Genomic DNA, 22,137 nt, shown 5'->3' on the forward strand with positions numbered 1-22,137 from the left:
GACAGAGCCCAGAGCAGAGCCCAGCTCTCCCAACACCAGGACTTTTTAGGAACCTGAGTTGTGTATTTTGGACTGGGTGGTGCCAGCACCTCCGAGGCCAGCTGCAAATTCACACGAGGAATTTCCATCCTTCTGACAATGATTAATTGCTTCCCTTCCAAGCACTGTATTAGGACTATTAATTATTTGGATTATTAATGTATCTGTGCTAAAATGGGTCAGCACTCTGTGCTCCAACTGGAAGCACTTTGGGACTGCCAAGAGCTGAGAAATCCCCCTGGACCCCAGGATTCTCCTGCTACCAACCACTGAGTGCAGGTGCTCACATTTGATATTCTAAGTCCCATCTTAAGCAGGGAATAAACCCAAGGCCCTTTTTAAAATTCAGTTTTATTTATATATAGAGCTGGGAGTTGTAAAACACATCCTGTGTCAAAGCCTGCTTTGAGTCTTTGCTGTTTAAAAGCTCCAGAGCAGGAGCTGGAAATGGCATAAAATAGAAACTGGGTGATTTGGATAAGCCACTCCTTTAGCTTCACGTTTAATTGTTTTTTTTTTTTTTTTGGCTTCATCTCTATTCTCAAATTTAATTTATGAAGAGACATGGAAAGACAAGAGGAGAACTGACCAAAAACCCCACCAACTACAGCAGGAACAGGTGGAAACTTCTGCCAGGCCAGCAGTGCCAAACCACCCACATGACTTTACAGCCACCTGAATTTTTGAGGTCTTTCATGGTATTATTTATATCTGATGATTTTTCTTCTCCTCCTCCTGATCAAACAAATGAGAAGTGTTTTCAGGTCTTCTCAGTGACAAGAGTTGCTCATTCTGTTTTCCTGTATTGCCCCGGGCTCAGAGCAGGAGCTGAGCTGCGCCGTGATCTTTGTGGGATCTTTGTGAAAATACACCCCGAGGAGACTCAGATCCTCAAAAACTGCTACGTGACACCTACCACAACACAGCTGAGAGGTGAACCTGAAGGAAATAACACCCAGTGACAAAGTAAAATACATTTAAAGATTTGGAAGGGAAAACCAGAAAGAAGCAAGCAAAGAATCTATATGTTTTCTTTTGAGATAAAACAAAGTTGCTCACTTACTTGGGATGTTGTCCTGCCCAAGCTCCAGCAAGACAATTTTGTTCAGAATTAGTCAAAACTCAGGATCTCTGCTGTCCCACATTTACACCAATGTGTGAAAGCATTCCAGAGGGCAGTGGAATGAGAGCTGAGCCGTGCTCTGTTCACAGCTCCTCCCAATGACTAAATGAACTCTTTGTAATCAAGGCAAGCATCTTGTTGGTCCTTAGGTGCTGGATTTAATTTTACTTGATGCCTTTAGTCTCTAGCCAGGTAATAACTCCCCTCTGAAGGTGCACAAGAGTTCCCAGCACATCCCTGTAAATCAGCAGCCCTTCAGAAGGCTTAAAAAAACTGCTGCCTTGGTCAAATATTGCATTTCTGGATTACAGGGGTGCCTGAGGGGAGGAAGGGAGAGAAGGGACTTCTGAGGCTGCATGGAAAGCCCAGACAGCAAACAGATTATTTTGTTCTTTGAGGGATGTGACTGTGAGACAGGGCTTATCAACAGAATTCCCAGTTCTCATGTGAAATATCTTGATAAGTCTTGAAGTACAATCTTGCCATAAGCAGCTTTTCCTCTGGCAGCCGAAGTGAGCAGCAGTGATTGAGCAGTCAGGTAATCCTGCCCTGAGCTCCTGGGACAGGGCTGGCTGCACACACGGCCTGCAGAGCATCCCTCCTGCACTCACACACCTGTGACACTCTAAAAAGGGGGAACTGATCTCCTCTTTGGGGTTTTTTGGTGTTGTTTGAATGCTTAGAGGGCAAAGAAAGAGCATTGCATTTTGCTAGGTTAGAGAACAAGAGACCTTGAGAGAAATGTCTCTGTAGGTTGGGGTTTTTTAGCCAATATTAGGCTGTCACTTAGAAAAACCATGGAATGGTTTGGGATGGAAGGGACCTGAAAACTCACCCAGTTCCAGGGGCAGGGACACCTCCCACTGTCCCAGGCTGCTCCAAGCCCCATGTCCAGCCTGGCCTTGGGCACTGCCAGGGATCCAGGGGCAGCCACAGCTGCTCTGGGAATTCCATCCCAGCCCCTCCTCACCCTCCCAGAGAACAATTCCCAATTCCCAATATCCCATCCACCCCTGCCCTCTGGCAGTGGGAGCCATTCCCTGTGTCCTGTCCCTCCATCCCTTGTCCCCAGTCCCTCTCCTGTGGAAGAGGTTTTACAGCGACTTCTGTGAGCCAGAGAGAAGTTTGATCAGAGGATCCATGTTTACTCCTGAAAGAATTTTCTACCAAGGCCATTGACATAGAAACAAAGAAAGAAAGAAGGATAAATAAGAGAAACCTGCAACTGCCTGTTCCAATGAGCACTTTGCTTGTCTTTCCTGACCAGTGAGTAAAGTGTAAACTTATGAGATTTGTAAGAATGTATAAAAACCATGCATGCTAGAATAAAACCAGTTTGAAGCCTTCTGAAAATGGAGTGTGCTGCTTTGGATTGTCTCCATCTCAACAACGACACTCTCCAGCTCTCCTGGAGCCCCTTTAGGCACTGGAAGAGGCTCTGAGCTCTCCCTGGATTTTCCCTTCTCCAGGTGAACACCTCCGAGGTCTGGGAACGCCGCCCACCCTCAGACCCCAGGGAGCTTCAGGGACCATCCCAGGCTGAGGATCCCCCACTCACCCGTCGGAGCCGGGCCGGGAGGGAGTGCTGTCGGAGGAGAGGGAGGACACGGAGGCCACGGACAGCGGCCGCGACGACGAGGGCATGGTGAAGGAGCGCACCATGGAGCGCGGCCGGCTGCCCCGCCGCTCCTCCAGGCCCGACAGCTGCAGCCAAGAAAGGCCAGATGTTACTGCTCGATCCCCAAAAAAAAAAAAACAAAACCCCGTATCCACGCGCCAAAGGGAGCCGGGGAAGGTTCAGCGGATTTTCTTCCGGGTAGCATGAATAAATTAGTTACAACCAACACCTCATGTTGCAAACAAAGAAATAGGTTCTAAAGGAAATCCACCCAAAGAACTAGAAAAAAAAAATATTTAGGTCCTCACTGGCAGGTGTAGAATTTTGAGCATATTCCAAGAATTTAATGTATTATATTTATTTAATGTATATATTATTTATTTGTTGTATATATATCCAAGAATATAATGTATTATATTTAAGCATATTCCAAGAATCCCAGCGGTATTTCCATGCTTTTTTACATCTTGCCTTTAAAAGATAATCTTTTTACATATAAATTTTTTAATCCATCTCTGCCATCGTTGTGACTGCCCTGTCAATATATTTCAATGAAATGGACTTCATAAAACCCCCCAAAACCCAAAGTAAAAACCCACAAAGAGAAACTTTATGTTGAAAATATCAGGAGTGCCAATTTACAGAGTGACACCAGGCAAAGAAGAAAATAGATTAAAGTTTTGGTTTTGTTTCATACAATTTCAGAGTTCTGAACGTTTCTCCAAGCTTTGTTAGTCATTAATAACTGATATATGCATAAAATAATTGAACTCTTGCAGTCAACAAATAAGAATCTCATGCTGTTTAATTACAGGTATATTTTCCACCCTGTCAACTATTGGTAAATTGGCCTTGTACAAGGAAGACAGAAGAGATAAAACTCCATCAATCCTGAAAATTCTTGCTGGTGGGTAGAGTGAAATTAGAGAGATAACACCACTTTCCAGTCATCTCCTTGATGATGTAAATGGATATTACTGAAGTGACTGACATGCAGGTATCACTAATGTTAATTACTTCTGTTCTCCCTGGGAATAAATTACTGTTTGAACTTTTTCCTGAATACATAAATTCATAAGATGGGATATGAAGGACCACAAACAGAACATCAGTTAAAGGATAACACAAAGGCTGGAATGTTCCCTGTAAGATCTCAGTGTCCCCATAAAAAACAGATGTCATTGCTATGGACAGAATCCCAGAATTATTTTGGGTGGAAAAGTCTTCTGAGATGGAGTCCAAGCTGTGCCCAGTCCTCCACTGCCCCAGCCCAGAGCACAGGTGACACATCCACTCATTCCTTGGACACCCACAGGGATGGGGACTCCAAACCTCCCTGGGCAGCCCCTTCCAGTCCTTGACAACCCTTTCCATGGGGAAATTCCTGCTGCTGTCCACCCTGAGCCTGCCCTGGCCCAGCCTGGGGCCGTTCCCTCTCCTCCTGTCCCTGTTCCCTGGAGCAGAGCCCGACCCCCCCGGCTGTCCCCTCCTGTCAGGAGCTGTGCAGAGCCACAAGGTCCCCCCTGAGCCTCCTTTTCTCCAAGCAAAATATGATCTCATAATAGCACCCAATCCATGTATTTTTGGCTGAATTATCGATTCTATCCTGAATTAAAAAGCTGTTTGCCTTGTTTGTTCTGACCTTCACACTCAACACTGAAAAGCAGAGCAAATCTCCACTGGAAACACCATGAAATTCTTGGCTTTCCCTTAAGGATGAAGCAGCAACTGGAAATAAGTCGCTGGAAGGAGAAAAGCAAGAATTTCAGTCCTTCTAAACCTATGAAGTAGGAGCTGTGGCTCTCTTGCCTGCCTACTTTCACTGTAGGTATAACATTCACTGTAGGTATAACATTCCCATAGAGCAGCACAGCCCTAAAGGAATTCCACCTAGGGAAAGGTGACATTCAGCTCTGGAAGAATCCTGCTAAGTGCCCATTTTTAAACTCATTTTTGTAACCCAAATCCTTCAGAATTGAAGGATTATCTTGATTTTCAAGGAACAGACTTCGGGCAGTTTAGAAATTGCTCCCGTGCTCGGAAATGAAAGCACCGAGGCTCCCTCAACATCTCTCATCTGCTCAGTATTCCTTAATTTGATGATGACTGGGAACAACCAGGAACTCTGCATCTACACTGCTCTTTTAAATCAATGGAATCATCACACAGGAATAGAAAGTTGCTGTATTTTAAGGGAATTCCTGATATTGGGGAAAGGAGAAACTGGGAGGGAACTTACGATGGCGCGGACCCCGTACTGCTTTTCCACCTTGTCCTTCAGCTGCCTGAAACACGCCTCCATCCTCTCGTGGAATGGCCTCAGGGCCTCTGTCACCTTCTCCCCATGGATCCGGATGCCTTCGGCCAGGAATGGGATCTGGAAAGCAGAATTTGGCTGCTCCACCCTGCCCAGCCCCTCCCGAGCCAAGGGACGGGGCAACGCTCCCACAGCAGGGAAAGAGCTCGTGCAGTAATAATAATGCGAGTAAAAAGAGCAAAAGTAATAGTAATTATAACACTAATAATAATCATAGCAATAGTAACAAGAGCAATAATAAATAGCAACGACAATAATATTAAAAATTACAAGAATTATTATTATAATCATGGTGACCATCATCATTCCTTGCATATAATGCACAAAATTATCTAAACTCCTGTTCTCCAGGAGTTCCCTTTTTTCCTGTAATTCAAAGTCCTTTACATGTAATTCAGCCCTAATTCTGCCCAGAAATCCCACACTGGACTTATCCCACAGCACAAACCCTCCTGTGATATTCCACTCTCAAGCCCCCATAGATTCTGTACTTCAAATCACCAAACTGATGAATGATGAACCTCACACCAGGTTATTAATATCAAATCCTTTCCCAGTTCCATGAGGGAAAAACCCTGAAGAAGAAAATAGTTTATGTTTTCTTTAATAAATGCTCTTTCTAAAGCTGCAAATGAGCTCCATCCTTGGACAGATATATACTGCAGAGCAATATTTATTAATAAAACATACAGTTTTAGATACTATATAGTTCTCCTTAGAAAAATTATTTTATTTTCACTGGGAAGAAAACAGAAGAGGGAAAAAATTAAATTAATTCTCTTTTGTAACTGAAAATAATCATTTATCTTCAAGACTTCTGTCACAAAATATCCATGCCAGCACTGGATTATATAATTAGTTCCTAGTGTGGAGGTGTAGCTGACCTTTGGAAATGTTTTAAGAGAGACATTTTCATTCCCACAGCTACCCAGACACACCATTAGAGTTTTCTACCTCCAGCTCAGGAAAAATATTTCCTCTTCCAGGTCCGTTTCAGCCCACACAGTGCTCTGATTCTAACTCAGATATTCTCTGCAGCAATCAAGCTTAGAGGCTTCTTCTTAATAATTCATAATTAAATCATAATACTGATTAAAAACAGATTTTTCTAATAAGACTGAGCAGCAATCAGAAGGAGCAGCTTTATTAGTAAGGAGAATAATAAATACACAGATGAATTACAGATGAACAAACTTGAGAAATCTTATCAAGATGATTCCCTGAGATTTGGCACTATTTAAATGGACAGAGGTGTTTCTCCTAGAAGACTACAGAGAGAAGAATAATGACTTTTTTTTTTTTATGTAGTGGCTTCTTTTTATAAGCATATGGATTTGCACTTGACAAAAATTAAACATGAAACCAGAAAGTTTTCCCTGCTCTCAGAAAGTAATTTCTGAATTTACATCATTACCAGTGGCCCTCCTGTTTTGGAGGGCTAATTGGTCACTTGGCTCATTTATTTTAAAGAACTGTTGACATTGGAAATGGATTCTTTAAAAAAAAAAAACTGGAATTACCAAGGTGAAGCATATGAGACCATTTTATGGGTAGAAAATTCACTGAAGAACCTGTCCTGGGGGTCAGCCACCTCCAGGTTGGAAAATCAAGAACAGAAAGTAAATTACATTATTGGTAGGAAAGAAGTGTGGGGGGAGGGAGGAGAACAAGAACAAGGAGAACAAGAACAACATGATCATGAAGAAGGAAGAGGAGAAGGAGAAGAACAAGAAGAAGGAAGAGGAGAAGGAGGAGAAGGAGGAGAAGGAGGAGAAGGAGGAGAAGGAGGAGGAGGAGGAGGAGGAGAAGGAGGAGGAGGAGAAGGAGGAGGAGGAGAAGAAGAAGGAGAAGAAGGAGAAGGAGAAGGAGAAGGAGAAGGAGAAGGAGAAGGAGAAGGAGAAGGAGAAGGAGGTTTGTTAATCTTTTATAGAAGTTTAAATTCATGAATGTCTCATGGCTTTGCCACAGAAGAACGTGAGGCTGCTGAGTCAGGATATTTGGCCTCCTTGTCCAAGACCACTTAATCCTTAAACATTTATCAAGTGCAGGAAGAACCTTCCAGCTGTGTTACCATTTCTGTTTCACCTTCTTCTACCAACTTCCCTCTGCCTCCTTTCCAGACACAGGGAAACGTGCTGATGACTGACATGGAATTTTACACCTGTCAGAGGCAGAATTTTGCCACATTCAGGATATTCCTAATTAATTTGGCCTTGAAGAAAGGGCATTTTCTTATTTAGTAACTCTGTTCTTGGCTGATTTTAAAATTTTATAAAGTTCCACTGCAATTTGAAATGATTCCCTGATTTGTTCCCCCTTTTTGTTTTTTATTTTAAATCTCAATCTGCTCGGCTGAAAAGACTGAAAAAAATGACATTGATTTGAATTATTAAACTAATCTTTGAAAACAATCTTTCAGAGCAAAGGGATCATAAAATATGAACATAAAACCTGAGTTTGGTATGCAGCAGTTCTTGCATCTCTGTAGAAGGAGCACAAGGTTTTGATTTGCTGTGGTATTTTTCTGTTTTGCTGTGCTGTAAATACTTCAGCTAAATTCAGAGTGACTAATGTCATCAATCATTCATTTCTCTGCCTTAATTTCAATCAATCATTTCATTATCTTCATGTTAAAATGAAAGATCAGCTTGAAATGGTGCAGTTACATGGGAACATTTTTTGCCTAAGTTAGAAAAGCACCAAGAAAGGACAAAAATGGACATTGCTTTGCTAATGGAATTTATCTGAATTAGTAAGAGACAGAAACAAACTGTACACTTGAAGTTCACAGGAATTATATGAGTTATGAATTATGAATTCCACAGCACAATGGAGAAAGAGGTAAGAAGATGAAAAAAAATTGAATTTAACTGGTCAGCTGGTAATACAATTGTCAGGCTCCTATTTCATATACCCAGATGGATTTATACAGCAGGGAGAAAATTCCATGTGATTACAGAACTCCAAACCCCACATTATTGAAAAATTAAATCTCCTTTTTGCTCTCCATCATTGTCAGGCCAGGATGAATTCAGCCCCTTCAAAGGCTTCCATACACATCCCTCTCCCAATATTTGGGAGCTGACTCCCACCTGGCTGGAAACTGAAGTAATTTGAGAGGAATTTTAAATTTTAGGTTCCCCTAAATGTGTATGAAACATCCAAGGCAATTTAAAACCACTGAAAAGGCTTTTGGTGACTCTTAATTTTCAGATATAAAAGTAAATTTTGATCCCTTTTCTCTATTTTCCTGGTTCCTATTGTTTTGGAAGTACAAAAATGATGGGAAATGATGTGTTTAAAAGCCTTGAATAATTACAGTACAATGTGATCAGCTGCCATACCTATTTTCAAATTTTAGTATTATTTTAATACACAAGTGTCACCAAAGTGAGCCTTTGCTGAGGGAAAGTGTGTTTGGAATTCATTTGAAGTATCATTCTCAGAGGCAAAGACACAGAGCTGACACCAAGTCAGTCTGCTGGGACCAAATTATTTTCCTCTATAAAACTTCAAGCTTATAAAATCTAATATTTTCTAAAAGCTCACAAGAAAATAAATTAAAAAAAAATGCTTTTTCTTTCAGACCAAAAGAGTTTTTTACCCACTCAGAGTTTTAGGGCCTTCAGAGGATATTTTATTTTTGAATTCTGTAGCTTTGGTTCTACTACCTCTAAGATTGAAATCTATGGAAATGTAGATTATTCCCTTTATTGTAAAGACAGAATTGAATATGAAAAGACAATGATTCACTTTCTTTTTCTGTGGGAAAAATAAAACTCTTCCAATCAACCTGGTATTTTTTTTAGTTACCATAAAATTATATAGAGACCATAGAAAAATGTCCAGTATGTGACTATGGAACAAAACTGCAATTGTATTCTGTTTGCCCTGAAAAATATTTTCCCACCTGATACAGATGAGAGATTAAACACTTACTGTGTTTATCAAAAAAAAAAAAAAAAAGAAACAAGCAAAAAGAAAATATCTTGATCATATTTCTTCTCTGCAAGTTTATCAAAATGAGCAATTATGTCAGATTTGAAAAGATGAACTTTAACTCAAGCACCAAGACAGATTTAAATGGCAAAGAAATGCATTCAAGGTGAGGATAATGTCTGAATTTCCTCCAAAGTGACACCAAGCTGTCTTTCCACAGCAGCTGCCTCTGCCAAACCTGACTTCAAGTTTTTTACCTGCCAAGCAATCAGGTCCTTCAGCTTCTCAATCTTGTCATGATCCTCTGGATGCTCATGCATGTATTTTTCAGTAAAAAATGCCTAATTGAGAGAGAGAGAAATGAGTCATTATTTCAGAAAATGAAACATCTACTACCAGAGGAATGAGCTACAATGAAGATAAATTGATCATCTTAAAAATCTTGCGAAGTTAACAGCTACAAACACAAAGTGAAGCTTATGGAATCACAGAATCACAGCTACAAACACAAAGTGAAGCTTATGGAATCAAAGAATCACAGTGATTTGGGTTGGAAAGGACCTTAAATCCCATCCAGTGCCACCCCTGCCATGGCAGGGACACCTCCCACTGTCCCAGGTGCTCCCAGCCCCAGTGTCCAGCCTGGCCTTGGGCACTGCCAGGGATCCAGGGGCAGCCACAGCTGCTCTGGGAATTCCATCCCAGCCCCTCCTCACCCTCCCAGGGAATAATTCCTGCCCAAAATCCCATCAAAATCTGCCCACTGACAGCTTAAAGCCATTCCCTGTGTCCTGTCCCTCCATGCCTTGTCCCCAAGTCTCTCTCCAGCTCTCCTGGAGCCCCTTCAGACCACATTGAGCTCACCCCAAACCTTCTCCTCTCCAGGTGAACAATCCCAGCTCTCCCAGCCCTTCCTGCCAGCAGAGCTGCTCCATCCCTGCTCTGGCCTCTCTCCATGCCCTCAGCTGAGGCCCAGCAGGGCAGGGAATCCTGGTGGAATTCAGGGAATTCTGGCGTTACCTTCTCGTAGTTGGCGAAGCCCCCCATGACAGCGGGATCCACGATGCCGTTGAGCAGCATGGACAGGGGGTTGATGGGCAGGTTGGGGTCATTCAGATGCTGCTGCACCATATTATTGATCTTGTCATTGGTCAGCTGCATGGTTTCTATGGCATTTTCCAGTGGGCTGATCTCCACCTAAAACCCAAACAAAAGGAGGTTTCAAACCAGGGGCAGAGTTTTTAACCTGCTCAGCAAAAACCCCGTGGGCAGAAACGTTCCAGGCCTTTCAGAACTGAGGTTATTGGGAGATTTTTGACCAGTAATTACCAGAACCGGTGGTTTCAGGCATTGAGGTGTTTGGTATCTCTGTGCTGCAGTAACTGATATGATGATGGCTATCAGTGGAGGAAGGTAACTGCATTTTGCTGCTGCAGGAGGGATTACATCCCAGCACAGCATCCAGAAAGGCTCTGGCAGCAATCACGTGAGGTTTTTTGGAGGATTACGGAGAACATCAGAGATTAAGGGTTGGTGAGTCTTAGCTGCACAAAGAAGATCCAGCTTAACATAACAGTAAGAAAGAAATGATAACTTTAACGTGGATTTTCTGATGGAAAATGTAATCCTAAGCCGCTCAAAAATCAAGAAGATATTTTTGCAGTGATTATTTTGGTGTATTTCCAAGGACATCGAGTTGAATATGTTGATGAGATGACATCTAAACTATCTGCTGTGTTTTTTCTCAAGAGCTCACATTTTCTTCATCTGACCATCAAGAACTGAAGGGAGAAATTTTCTTTCTACCTGGACTTCAATGAAGAGTCTCCTCAGATGCCTTCATGGGGTGAATTAGCTCTTATGCTGGCTAAAACTTGCTCTATTTTAATTGACTGACCTCTAGCTACTTTTTACACACAGCTAACATGTCTTTCAAAGAGTTCATGCCAAAAAAAAACCAGTATTAAAATATTTTAAATATTAGAGAATGGGCTGAAAATCAGTAACTTGCAGGATCCAGAGTGTAGAGAGTCCTCACTGGAAGCCACAGCCTGCTTGTATTTAAAAAATGATGTGGTAGGGAGAGGAAAGGAAGGTTAATTGAGGCCTGTGAGGAAAATGCAAGTGTATATTTGATTACAGCCTCATTTACATAAATGCTACATAAACAAAGCAGCACTTCTACCTGGCTATCAGTTGCTTACCCTGTTTCTGAGAACCACTTATAATCAAATCTCTTTAGTTGTTACTCTTACACCTGCCAGCTGATTACATCAAGGATGTTTTAATTAGCATTTTGAGCAGCCTGCCTGCTGAATGATTCTGGAAGGCAGGGAAGGAGCCTGGTGTCTCTGCTGGGCACAGGGAGCAGGCCAGGCTCGGACAGAGCCCAGCGTGCCACGGGGGAATCTGGACTGGGGAGTGAAGCCACATCCAGCATCTGACTGGGCCAGAGCTGCTGGGAACATCACAGGCTAAATTTAGGATTCTGTCACTTGTATTAATGGCCTTATAACTATGCAATAATGTGTTGATGAACCATTGCTTTTAAAGCTCTTGAGCATCTCCAGAAATTAGCACTCATTGAGCTGACAGCTTTTTGACTTTTCTGTAGCAGCAATCATGGCTTTCTTTCTCATTTTCCTTTCTTTTACTACTCTTGTAACACTCCCTCTAATTTTTTAAAAGCAGATGGAGAACTGCAGTTGCCATCTCACTACTACAAACTGGGCTTTGGATCCTGGTGAAAGCTATTTATGATCGGTGCAAATTCGGAGCCTTGTTCCCAGTGCCACTCTGGGCACTCCTCACTCTATCCAGGGAAAACAGGAATTACATTCTCCCGAGACATTTGCACCGGTACCAAATTCCAAGACAAAAACAAAACAGAGATTAGCATTTGTGCTTTTTAAACTCAAGTGTGATTCAAAATCTGATTTCTAATTCCCTGGCTGGTCTCTCTCCCCTAGAACTTCTTGTGTCCAGCTAAAGCAAATCAGATACAGAATAACGAATGCTGGCCCCAAATTCCTTGCAGATAATGAACAGATTGCAATGGCTTAGGTAAAAGTACTCAGAAGGAATTTGAAAAGCCAGTAGATTTAAAGCAATTCTGCATGTTCCTATGGGTTATGTAACACAATACACTACATTTATGAAATTACTCCATTCTCTCAGCACTGATTTGATGTAATCTCACCTCTCCCTTTAACGATATTCCAGCTCCATCAATAAAATATGAAACATGCAGAGCTGCTGGAGTATCCTGGTGCTTAGCAAGGGATCAATAATATCTGTATCCATAATCACAATTTAGCATTACAGGGATGTAAACCCTGTGATCCTCCTTGCAGCATTTTAGCTGACAGAGATCTTGAGGAAAGTCAATACCCATTTTGTAGGAACTGTGCCAGAGAAGGTCAAAAGTTATCTGTAGCAGTCTTCCCACACGTTATTAAGTTCCATTCTGCTATCATTTCTCAGCTCTGCAACTCATACAATCCTTGCTCCCAAAAGGCTGGCGGGATTTGTGCCCATTTGGATGCCAGGCAGAGCAGGAGGGGTGTACACCAAGTGCCTGTCAGGCCCTGCTCTCTGCTCATCAGGACTGGCATCAGATCTGCCAGCCTTTACAAACAGCACTCCTTGCCATCATGAAGATAAATACAATCTTCTCCATCAGGGTTATATTGAAACTACGAAATTCATTAAAAATTCAATGTGTTTTATTCAGCTGGCTGTTACTGTCACACATCACATTCATATTCTGTTACTATAGATACCATAGTAATTTTCTGCATTACTTCTGTTCATCCAAATACAACTGTCCAACATAACCTCAATGGAGCAATGAAAAAGGTTTTAATTAATCATATGCAAATTGTTCTTTTCCTTTAAAAATAAGCCTCACAAGAGAGATTTCAAAAACGCAGTAACAATGTTTTTATTGCTACTTAAAAATTACAGCTGCATAAGAATAATTTAATCTTAAAGGCGTTTAATGGATATGTCTTATCTAAACAGTCTAAATGGTTGAACAGAGAAATGAGTAATTTGGAGTTACTCTGTGAGGTTGCTGAGGGTATATTTAGCTAAATATGGCGAAGAAACAAAAACAACCTTTAACCACGAGTGCTAAAGAATGCAGACATACAATGCCTTTGATTATTGGGATCTTTTGCATTAATGACAATCAAAATATCCAGATCCTCTTTGATAAAGTTCAGGCTAGATCCTCTGGGATGGAGCAGGGTTTCCCTTCACCACCTCAGGTCTCTCTTCATTCTAGGCACCTGCTGAGAGACACAAATGCTTTCTAAAAGGGCTGAAGGCCTTGTAGGGCTGGCTGCATTCCCTTCCCTTGGGAATGGAAAAGCATTGCCTGAGTCACCCTCAGTCAGCAATCAGCACCCTCAGGAGGCTCCCTCAGGATGTGCCAGGTACAATCCCATGCATTCCTTGTTCACAGATCTAAGCACAGTCACTGAGACACACAGATGCTCCCTGGCTGTATAAAAACCCCATTTTTTGACACAATCTCCATAGAGCCAAGCTGATCTTACCATGAAAACTGATTTGACTTCAAACCACCTGAGGATCCCTGGTAATTTATAGGCTGTCACGTAGATGGTTCTCTCAATCCACATGTTCTGCAAAGGGAACACAAGTGTCACGTTCTCAATGGACAGATGGGACCCCGAGCAAAGCCCTAAAACCTCAGCAGCAGGACAAGGACCAAGGTATGGCAGATGTTCAGAGCCAGGGGGGAATTCCACATGGAAGATGGAGCAGCACTGATTTAAATCTGGTATGTGACTTGGCAGGGAACAATTGCTCCTTTTCTGAAGGAGAATACCACGGAAAGATCCCCTGGTTTTACTGGATGTTCACAGAATGGTTTGTGTTGGAAAGGACCTTAAACCCCATCCAGTTCCAGGAGCAGGGACACCTTCCACTGTCCCAGGTGCTCCAAGCCCCATCCAACCTGGCCTTGGGCACTTTCAGGGATCCAGGGGCAGCCACAGCTGTCCCTGGCCTATGCCAGGGCCTCCTCACAGCACTCATTTTATTGACCATTAGATGAAACAAATAGTTTAGTAAAAAAAAAAAAAAAAAAAAAAAAGGAAAAAAAAAAGCCAAAATGTATTAGTGACAAAAGATTTTCAGATGCCTGACTGGAATCTTCACAGCAAGACAAGTTTCAGGTGTAACAATTTAAAATCTTTCTCAGAAGAGCTGTTTTTACAAAATAAATACAGGTTTGCCCTTTTTTCTCCCTATTGGTATAAACGAGAACATGATAAATTGGCTTAATTAACTTTCTATGAAAAATAATCCCTTTAAACCTAGAATTTATTTCTCAACAAGCAAAAGATAATGAATGGCTCAGATGCTCAAAATAGAGGGGGATAAATAAGCAAAAGTGGTTTGTTTTCTTCATAATTTCTTACTGCAAATTCGTTGTCTGGGTTTTTCTCTCCTTTTCGAACAGGGCGTGAATACTCAAAGCGTTGGACTTCATTCACCCTGTAGAAACTGAAAAGAGGGAAAAGAATCATGGAATCACAGAATGGATTGGGCTGGAAGTGACCTCAAATATCATGCAGTTCCAAGCCCCAAATGCACAATGAAAATCAAACGCTGTCTCTTTAGAAATTGATACTAAATTCTAATATTAGAGGAAATTCATCAACAAATATGGGATCACTATTTTCCAGTGGGTTGGAATGTGTGCCAATATTAAAAATCACCATTAAATGCCCTCACAATGTCCGCACCCCTTGGCTGTGCACAGATTCCTAATGCAGCAATAATGTGTTTTAAAGGGGACTGAGAAAACAACAAAGCTCAACCCAAACTCACCTCACAATTTGCTCTGACACCGGCCTGTGAAATTTCGAGGGTAAATCCAATTTGGGCTTTACAGTGAAGCACTGAATATCTGAATTTTGGTGGTTAAGAAGTGAAAAGGGAATTTCAGTCACACAGAGCAGACAGCTCAACAGGAACACACACACGCAAAAAAGCACAAAACTGGTGCATTACACCTGTCAGGCCAGAAGAGCAACAGGTTGGCCATAAATCCTTGACCTGAGCTGCTGGATGCACTGGTTGTACTGGTTGTACTGGGTGTACAGCCCAAGGATACACTGGCCAGAGGAGGTTTTGATGTCATCTCCAGGGGGTGACGTTGTCTTCATCTTCTCGGCGTTGGGGAACTGCGTCAGCAGCCGCGCCTCGAAGTCCTCGCGGCGCTCGTACTCCTTGCCCCGGTAAATGAACACTTTGTTCTGCAAACAAATGATGCCTCAGGTTTTAGCTTTTCTGTTTTTCACATTCTGTGCTGCTTTAGTGTGTGGGACTGAGCTTCATCTCAGGGGATGGTGAGCTCTGTGCACAGAGCAGGGAGACAAAACAATTCCTGCTCCAGCTGGGCACCAAGGACAAATGATCCAAATCTCACCCCAAGAGCACAAACAGCGTGGGCTGGAGAGAGAAAAACAAGCAGGATGGGAGTGCCTGGGCTAAAGCTGGAATGGGCAATGAACTGCAAGGTGCAAATGGAGCAGAGCTGATCCCAGTGAGAGCCCCCGGGAGCGCTCGTGCATTTTGGGACCATTTTGGTTCCTCTTGGGTGCAGCCCTGGCTGGGCTCTGGTGCTGCCCAAGGTGGATCCATGAGGAGATCCTTTGAATCAATCCCTGCTTTATTCTGTGACTCTGCCCAGCCTCTGCTCCAGGGCAGCCTCCACAAGGCATCACAGAGGCACCCACAGCTGGCACCAGCACTCCCAGAGCTAAAACCAGTGCTCCCAGTACAGAACTGGGGCCTCAGAAGGGTTGACACCAACGCTGTTAGCACTTCAGTACATCAGGGATTTCACACTCCTCACACTGTGTCGTAATCAATACTTTATCAATATCTTTTTTTCTCACCTCCAATTCCATCCTGGGATCATTAAGCCCACGTTTACGTTTAGGCATTTTTTTAAGCCACACTAAAATCACCTCAAAACATGGTTTCAGGGATCTGTAACATTGGTGGCCATTGAAAATATATTAAGAGAAATTATTACCAAATCCAAGATGTCTCCTCCACCTTCCACACCTAATGATGGAATGGATGTCAATAAATGATTGGGTTTTTTATAGATAAACATTTATTCAAAGGCACTCAGGTGAGCAAAGAAGAGTAGCAAAGAAACCAATGCAGATTTAAGGAGGAATATCCAAAAATAGCGACTCTTATAAGAAGACTCACATTAATGGATTAGATTTTTGCCATTATAAACTTTTAACTTTTTATAACTTTAAAATTAAGTTTATTGTATTTGTAAGCATTTGTTTCTTCTTTGCCAATAAAGAAAATGAAGAGGTATTTTATACAGTCCCTTTATATGCTGCGCTCATTAAATTCTAAAGGAAAATGTAAAAGACAACTTGCATATTTTTAACTGATCAAACATATTAAAGCAAGTTTGGATAAAATTTGCATCTGAATATGCTTAACCTCATTACTCATCTCAAAATGAATACTTGGTGAAAAAAATATACAGCACTTATTAAAAAAAGGGTGTTTTGACTGGGGGTAGGAACCTGGAGTTGTTCACATTTGCCCAGTTGGGTTTAATTCTGCAACGCTGCCTTTTGAAAAGCTCAGCAGGGGAAAGAAAGGTAATAACAGACGGCTCTGTAGAACTGCAATTTATGTATATACATTTGTAATTCACAGGGAATGCTGGAATAGAGGGAAAAGTGAGGATTTTCTCCATCAGCAGGGCACTCAACAGCCTGGTTTTCACAGGGAAAATTGGGAAGGAATTCATTCCTGTGAGGGTGGTGAGGCCCTGGCACAGGATGACCAGGGAAGTTAACAAAATAATAATGGGTTATTTCTATGTCACCAACTGCCAAGTGCCAGAAAATCATAACAGAGATGCAATTCAGACATGTTATAGCCCTACTTTTCTTTAGCTGCTAATTCAACCCATAAAAATCCTAATAATAGTGAAAAAAAGCCCTTAAAATGTCACTGAAGCAATGATTCTGGCATCAACCAAATGACACACGTCTTAAATTGGCACATGACACAAATCAATGATAAAAATTGCTATTAAAGGTGTCACACACACCTTTGATAGTCAACTTCATTTTAGTGACAGTGCTGGAAAGGCCACTCACCTGAAAACATGGTCACATACAAAAGGCTTCTCCACCATGCTCATATATATATTATATATATATATATAAATATATATTAACCTGCCAGGCAAAAATGTCAGTGTTTCAGATGGTTATGACCCAGAGGGATGGATTGGGTCATTTATCTTCATTTCTAGCAATACCCTGAAGAAATAGAAAGCACTGAATACATTTGAAGACAAAGTTTTTCTACTAAAATTCAACTATTCCATCTTAGAAACCAGAAAGGAAAAAACAGTGTTTGTTTTGTACACCTAAAAAACACCTGTCAGTGTCAAGCAGATTTCTCCAAGCCAGGGGAAATTTCCAGAGCAAGAAAAGTCTCTGGAAACACTTAACCTAAGGTGACACTTACCCTTATGAATGTTGGGAATCCCTGGCCATAGTATCCAACAGCAAAATAATCTGGTTTTGGTCGTATCACCTTCACAATGTTTTCATAGAACTGGGCTTGTTTTCTCTGCAAAATAAACAGGAGGGATTTGAATGACCTGAGCTTTTAAGAGATTCCTTATACTTAAGATCTTGTATGCATCTCTAAATTAAAGATGTTTCATTCCCCTTTTTTTCCTCACCTCTATATCAGATTCATGGCAATATTTGGAAATACCAGACTCTGTAGCCATCGTTTTTCTACTCATCATGGTGAATCTGACTGTTCCCTAAGGAATATCTCAATTTTAATGAATTTCACCTTATCAGGGTGAACCTCACTGCTCCATATCCAATATCTCAATTTTGATGGACCTCATGTTGGTGAACTTCATTGTTCCATATCCAATATCTCAATTCTGATGAACTTCAACATTGTGAACCTCATTGTTCCATATCCAATATCTCAATTTTGAGGGCCCTCATCTTGATGAACGTCACTGCTCCATATCCAATATCTCAATTTTGATGAACTCCAGCATCTCAACCGATGAACTTCATCACTGTGAACCTTACTGTTCCAAATCCAATATCTCAATTTTGATGGACCTCATCTTGGTGAACCTCGCTGATTCATACCCAATATTTCACTGCAGTGAAGGTCAGGAATTTGCAAGGCAATCTGAAATTCCAGTTGTGACACTTCTGACGCCAGAACACCGGAAGGATGAAGCCGCACACAGCTCATCCCAATGGTGCTGACTTGTCAGTTTTGGGCTCTTACAGCTCATTACATTTTTCTACTACTTCTCTTCCATATTTACAACCATGAATTTGCATATGGAAAGCAGGCAGTTGAGAATTGCAGGAAAATGTAAATGTTGGAATAAACACACGCATGTCAGACGCCATCTGCTTTCGACGCCGAGTTCTTTATCTCTAATGATGAAATAATGGCAAATGAGCAGCTTCAGAAGATCTATTCATTAACTTATTTTTAGTCTATTATTTCTGCAAAGAGAATGACTTTTGATCTGGGGGGAGGTTTAGTGCTGCTCCCACACGACAGACAACAGTACCAAGACTACAAAGAACCAGATCTGCCAAGTATTTCTCAGCTCGTCTGGAGCAAAACTATTTTGTCATTTGTGAATTGTCTTAGAGGCTAGTATTTAATATTGCTTGAAGAAAAGAGACAAGAGGGAGAACAGAAAGAACAAAAAACTTCTAAGTTTTATTGTAGGAATAAAAAAGGAGCTGTTCAGCAAGCAGCAATGGGAAAAGCTGATGGGGTATGTGAGACCTGACTGAAATGGGAGAATGTATTTTGATCTTTGTCTTGTGAGGGAAATGCACGCCAGGACTAATTCTGTGACATCTCATCTCTTGGCTGATGAGCAGATAAACTCAACTGTCTGAAGTGAGGATTGGAAATTCTGCGTTTCCCTTCTTAGAAGAGGGAGAAACTCCATGGAAATATCCAAGGCCAGGCTGGACAGGGCTTGGAGCAACCTGGGACAGTGGAAGTTGTCCCTGCCCACGGCAAAGTGGGTGGAACTGGATGAGCTTTAAGGTCCTCCCAACCCAAATCATTCAATCACGCTGTGATCATTGGCTACAATGAATAAAGTGCAAATTCCAACTTCTCCCTCAAAATGGATCCAGTAGGATAATTGAAGAGTGGCTGCCTCTGCGACAAACCCGTTCACGTTCCCTTGTGCAAGCCAAAAGGAGATGGAAAATGAAAATGGAGGGACTTGGAGAGTAGCCACCCCCTGGTGAATAATCACATCTGACAACCATTTCTGGTTGAGGAACAATCCTACCCAATTCCTTTTACAATGAAATGAAGAATATGCTGTGCCCACCCCAGGAGCAGCGAGCTGGGGCTGTGTGGAGCTGAGTTCAACACTGCAGGAATGCCCAGCTCAGACACACTGGGATAAAGAAAACAGATAAATAATTCAAAGAAACTGAGGAAAATGTACTCTGAGTGCAAAAACAAAAGGGATCAAAAACTTCAGAGTGGAGAATTTTCAGAAAAAAACTGGAATCACACCCCAACTCCTGTGGAAATGGTTGGGACCTGAGGAGGGACATTGACAGCTGCCATTTATCTCTTTGGAAGAGAACAGGAGGAAAAAAATGGTGCAGGAATAATGAATGGGTAACGTCAGGGCAAAAATAACTGACTGGAGTCATGAATGCTTGGGGATTATTCATACCTAAAAAAAGAAATGTGAATATAGAAAGACACTTGAGAGAGAATGGGGATTTTTTTTCCATGTCCCCATTTATATTTAAATTCAAAATTTCCTTTTATACCCCAAATAAATCAGCATAGCATTACTGAAATGTTTTTCTTTCAGCTAAAAAAAAAAAATAAATTCAATGTTTTTCAGACAATCCAGTGGTAGCCAGTTAATTGACACTGATCCAACAAAAACCATGATGGGTATTTTTTTCTGAATTTTACTGTCATTGCTATAGTATTTTTTATATAATTTTAAAAGCTTAGAAATTCAACTCTGAAATAAATTATTGCAGTGTGTATACCATTAAAAAACCTACCAGCAGTTCACTGAGTTGTTCATAATCAAACATTTCATTTTCATACTGTTCTGCAAGTTCTTTACCCAAGGCAATGGCCTCTTCCCACATCTGTTGGACAAAAAAATCACAAAACAACAAAAAGAAGCTGAATTACATACCTTGGTTAAACATCAACACAAGAATCAAATAAATCTGAATAAAGCAACCAAATTAATTGTGTCACATGCCTGAAAACACTGAGCATCTGACGTGCCAAAGAGCTGTGCTGGGGTTGTAAATGTCTCAATTAATGGAATCATGGAATTGTTGAGGCTGGAAAAGCCCTCCAAGTTCACTGAGTTCAACCATCCCCAGCACTGCCAGGGCCACCACTGCCCTGTGTCCCCAAGTGCCACATCCACATGGATTTTACATCCCTCCCATGATGGGGACTCCAAACCTCCCTGGGCAGCTGTGCCAGGCCTGGACAAACCTTTCCATGAAGGAATTTTCCCAATATCCACCCTGAGCCCAGCCTGAGGCCGTTCCCTTTCCTCCTGTCCCTGTTCCCTGGAGCAGAGCCCGACCCCCCCGGCTGTCCCCTCCTGGCAGGAGCTGTGCAGAGCCACAAGGTCCCCCCTGAGCCTCCTTTGCTCCAGGCTGAGCCCCTTCCCAGCCCCCTCAGCCCCTCCTGGTGCTCCAGCCCCTTCCCTGGACACACTCCAGCCCCTCAATGACTTTTTTATCATTGCAGGGCCCAAAACCTGACACAGGATTGGAGATGGCTCAGCAGGGCCAGTACAGAGGGACAATCCCTGCCCTGGTCCTGCTCCACACCATTTTTAACACAACCCAGGTGCCATCGGCCTTCTTGGCTTGGTGGCACTCGAGGTGATCTGCTCCATGACCTTCCCTGGCACAGGATGCAAATTTACTGGATCCCAACCAAGTCAAATGATCAAAGAGCTTCAGAAGTGAAATGATTCCTGCCAGCCCATCCAGTAATGTGTAAACACAGCCTGTCCACGGAGACACCCAGGACCTAAGGCTTTGGAGCAAAGCTGGTGATTGATTATATTTCATAATCACCTCTCTCTCCCTCTAATATCTGTAATCTGTATTAGACAGGACAGGCAATTTGCAGATATTGCTTTGAACAAATACTCATTATATTTCCATTGGTTCTTCTTCTTCTTGTTCCTCAACCATGAAATTCAGCCACTGTCTCAAGTGACCCAAAGAAATTTAACAATATCCTTCAGCTCCTCAGAAGGCAACAATCTTAATGAGGAGCAGCAAGAATGGTTTTAAATGTGCATTTTTCATTTGTTTTTTCCACTCCAAAGATAAAGAACCACTCAAACCCAAAAATATGCTTAAATTAGCACACCAGGCTATCTAAGATCAAACTTGATGATCTACCTCTGCTGCTGAAATTTGGTTGGGATTGCTGACCTCACTTTATTATAAAAATGAGTTTCGGAATAAGTTAGAAATGCAGATGTTATCAGTCTTCATCTTAAATTTAAATCCTCTGGCCACAGCACCTCAGTCTCCTCTCAGCATCAGGCCACACACTCCTCGCCCTCGTGGAATCCTGAGGGGATGCAGCAGCCAAGAGCAGGTGGATGGAGAAGGGGTGAGGGAAAGGCTGAACACACAATTCCCCATTTTTCCCTAAAAACATCCACCCCTGGGGACAGGGAGTTTGGGATGAAGCACCACAACTTCCAAAGATGGTGGGAGGTGGATGCTGGGGAGAGAAGAGGAACAGTGACCTGGAGAAACCTTCACAACAACTGATCCCTGCATCCATCCCATAAAAATCCCTCAATCCCATCCTCTTCAAAGCACTGTGCAAATAAGAGATATTTTACACCCCAAACCCCAAAAGTTCCCCAAACCACACAAATGAAATTCCACACTCAAAGCCCCAAAATCAGTGCCAGGTGAATTCTATTTGTCTACTGATCTGCAGGTTGAAATTGCATTTCTT

At 42.0% G+C, this 22,137-nt stretch overlaps 1 protein-coding gene across 3 annotated transcripts in view; it reads right to left on the minus strand.

Moving 5' to 3' along the window:
* DOCK1 (dedicator of cytokinesis 1) overlaps positions 1-22,137 on the minus strand; it is a 272,498-nt gene that overhangs the window by 22,472 nt on the left and 227,889 nt on the right. For all 3 annotated transcript variants that reach the window (XM_053983755.1, XM_053983754.1, XM_053983756.1), the window contains exons 39-48: positions 20,181-20,270; positions 17,593-17,697; positions 15,185-15,326; positions 14,899-14,977; positions 14,487-14,571; positions 13,599-13,685; positions 10,057-10,233; positions 9,294-9,377; positions 5,020-5,157; positions 2,721-2,866 (exon numbers count right to left, since the gene is read on the minus strand). In XM_053983755.1, the coding sequence (XP_053839730.1) occupies positions 2,721-2,866; positions 5,020-5,157; positions 9,294-9,377; positions 10,057-10,233; positions 13,599-13,685; positions 14,487-14,571; positions 14,899-14,977; positions 15,185-15,326; positions 17,593-17,697; positions 20,181-20,270 (1,133 nt within the window). The remainder of the gene's footprint in view (positions 1-2,720; positions 2,867-5,019; positions 5,158-9,293; positions 9,378-10,056; positions 10,234-13,598; positions 13,686-14,486; positions 14,572-14,898; positions 14,978-15,184; positions 15,327-17,592; positions 17,698-20,180; positions 20,271-22,137) is intronic.

The sequence above is a fragment of the Vidua macroura genome, chromosome 8 (assembly GCF_024509145.1).
Source record: "Vidua macroura isolate BioBank_ID:100142 chromosome 8, ASM2450914v1, whole genome shotgun sequence".
In the NCBI taxonomy this organism is placed as follows: Eukaryota; Metazoa; Chordata; class Aves; order Passeriformes; family Viduidae; genus Vidua; species Vidua macroura.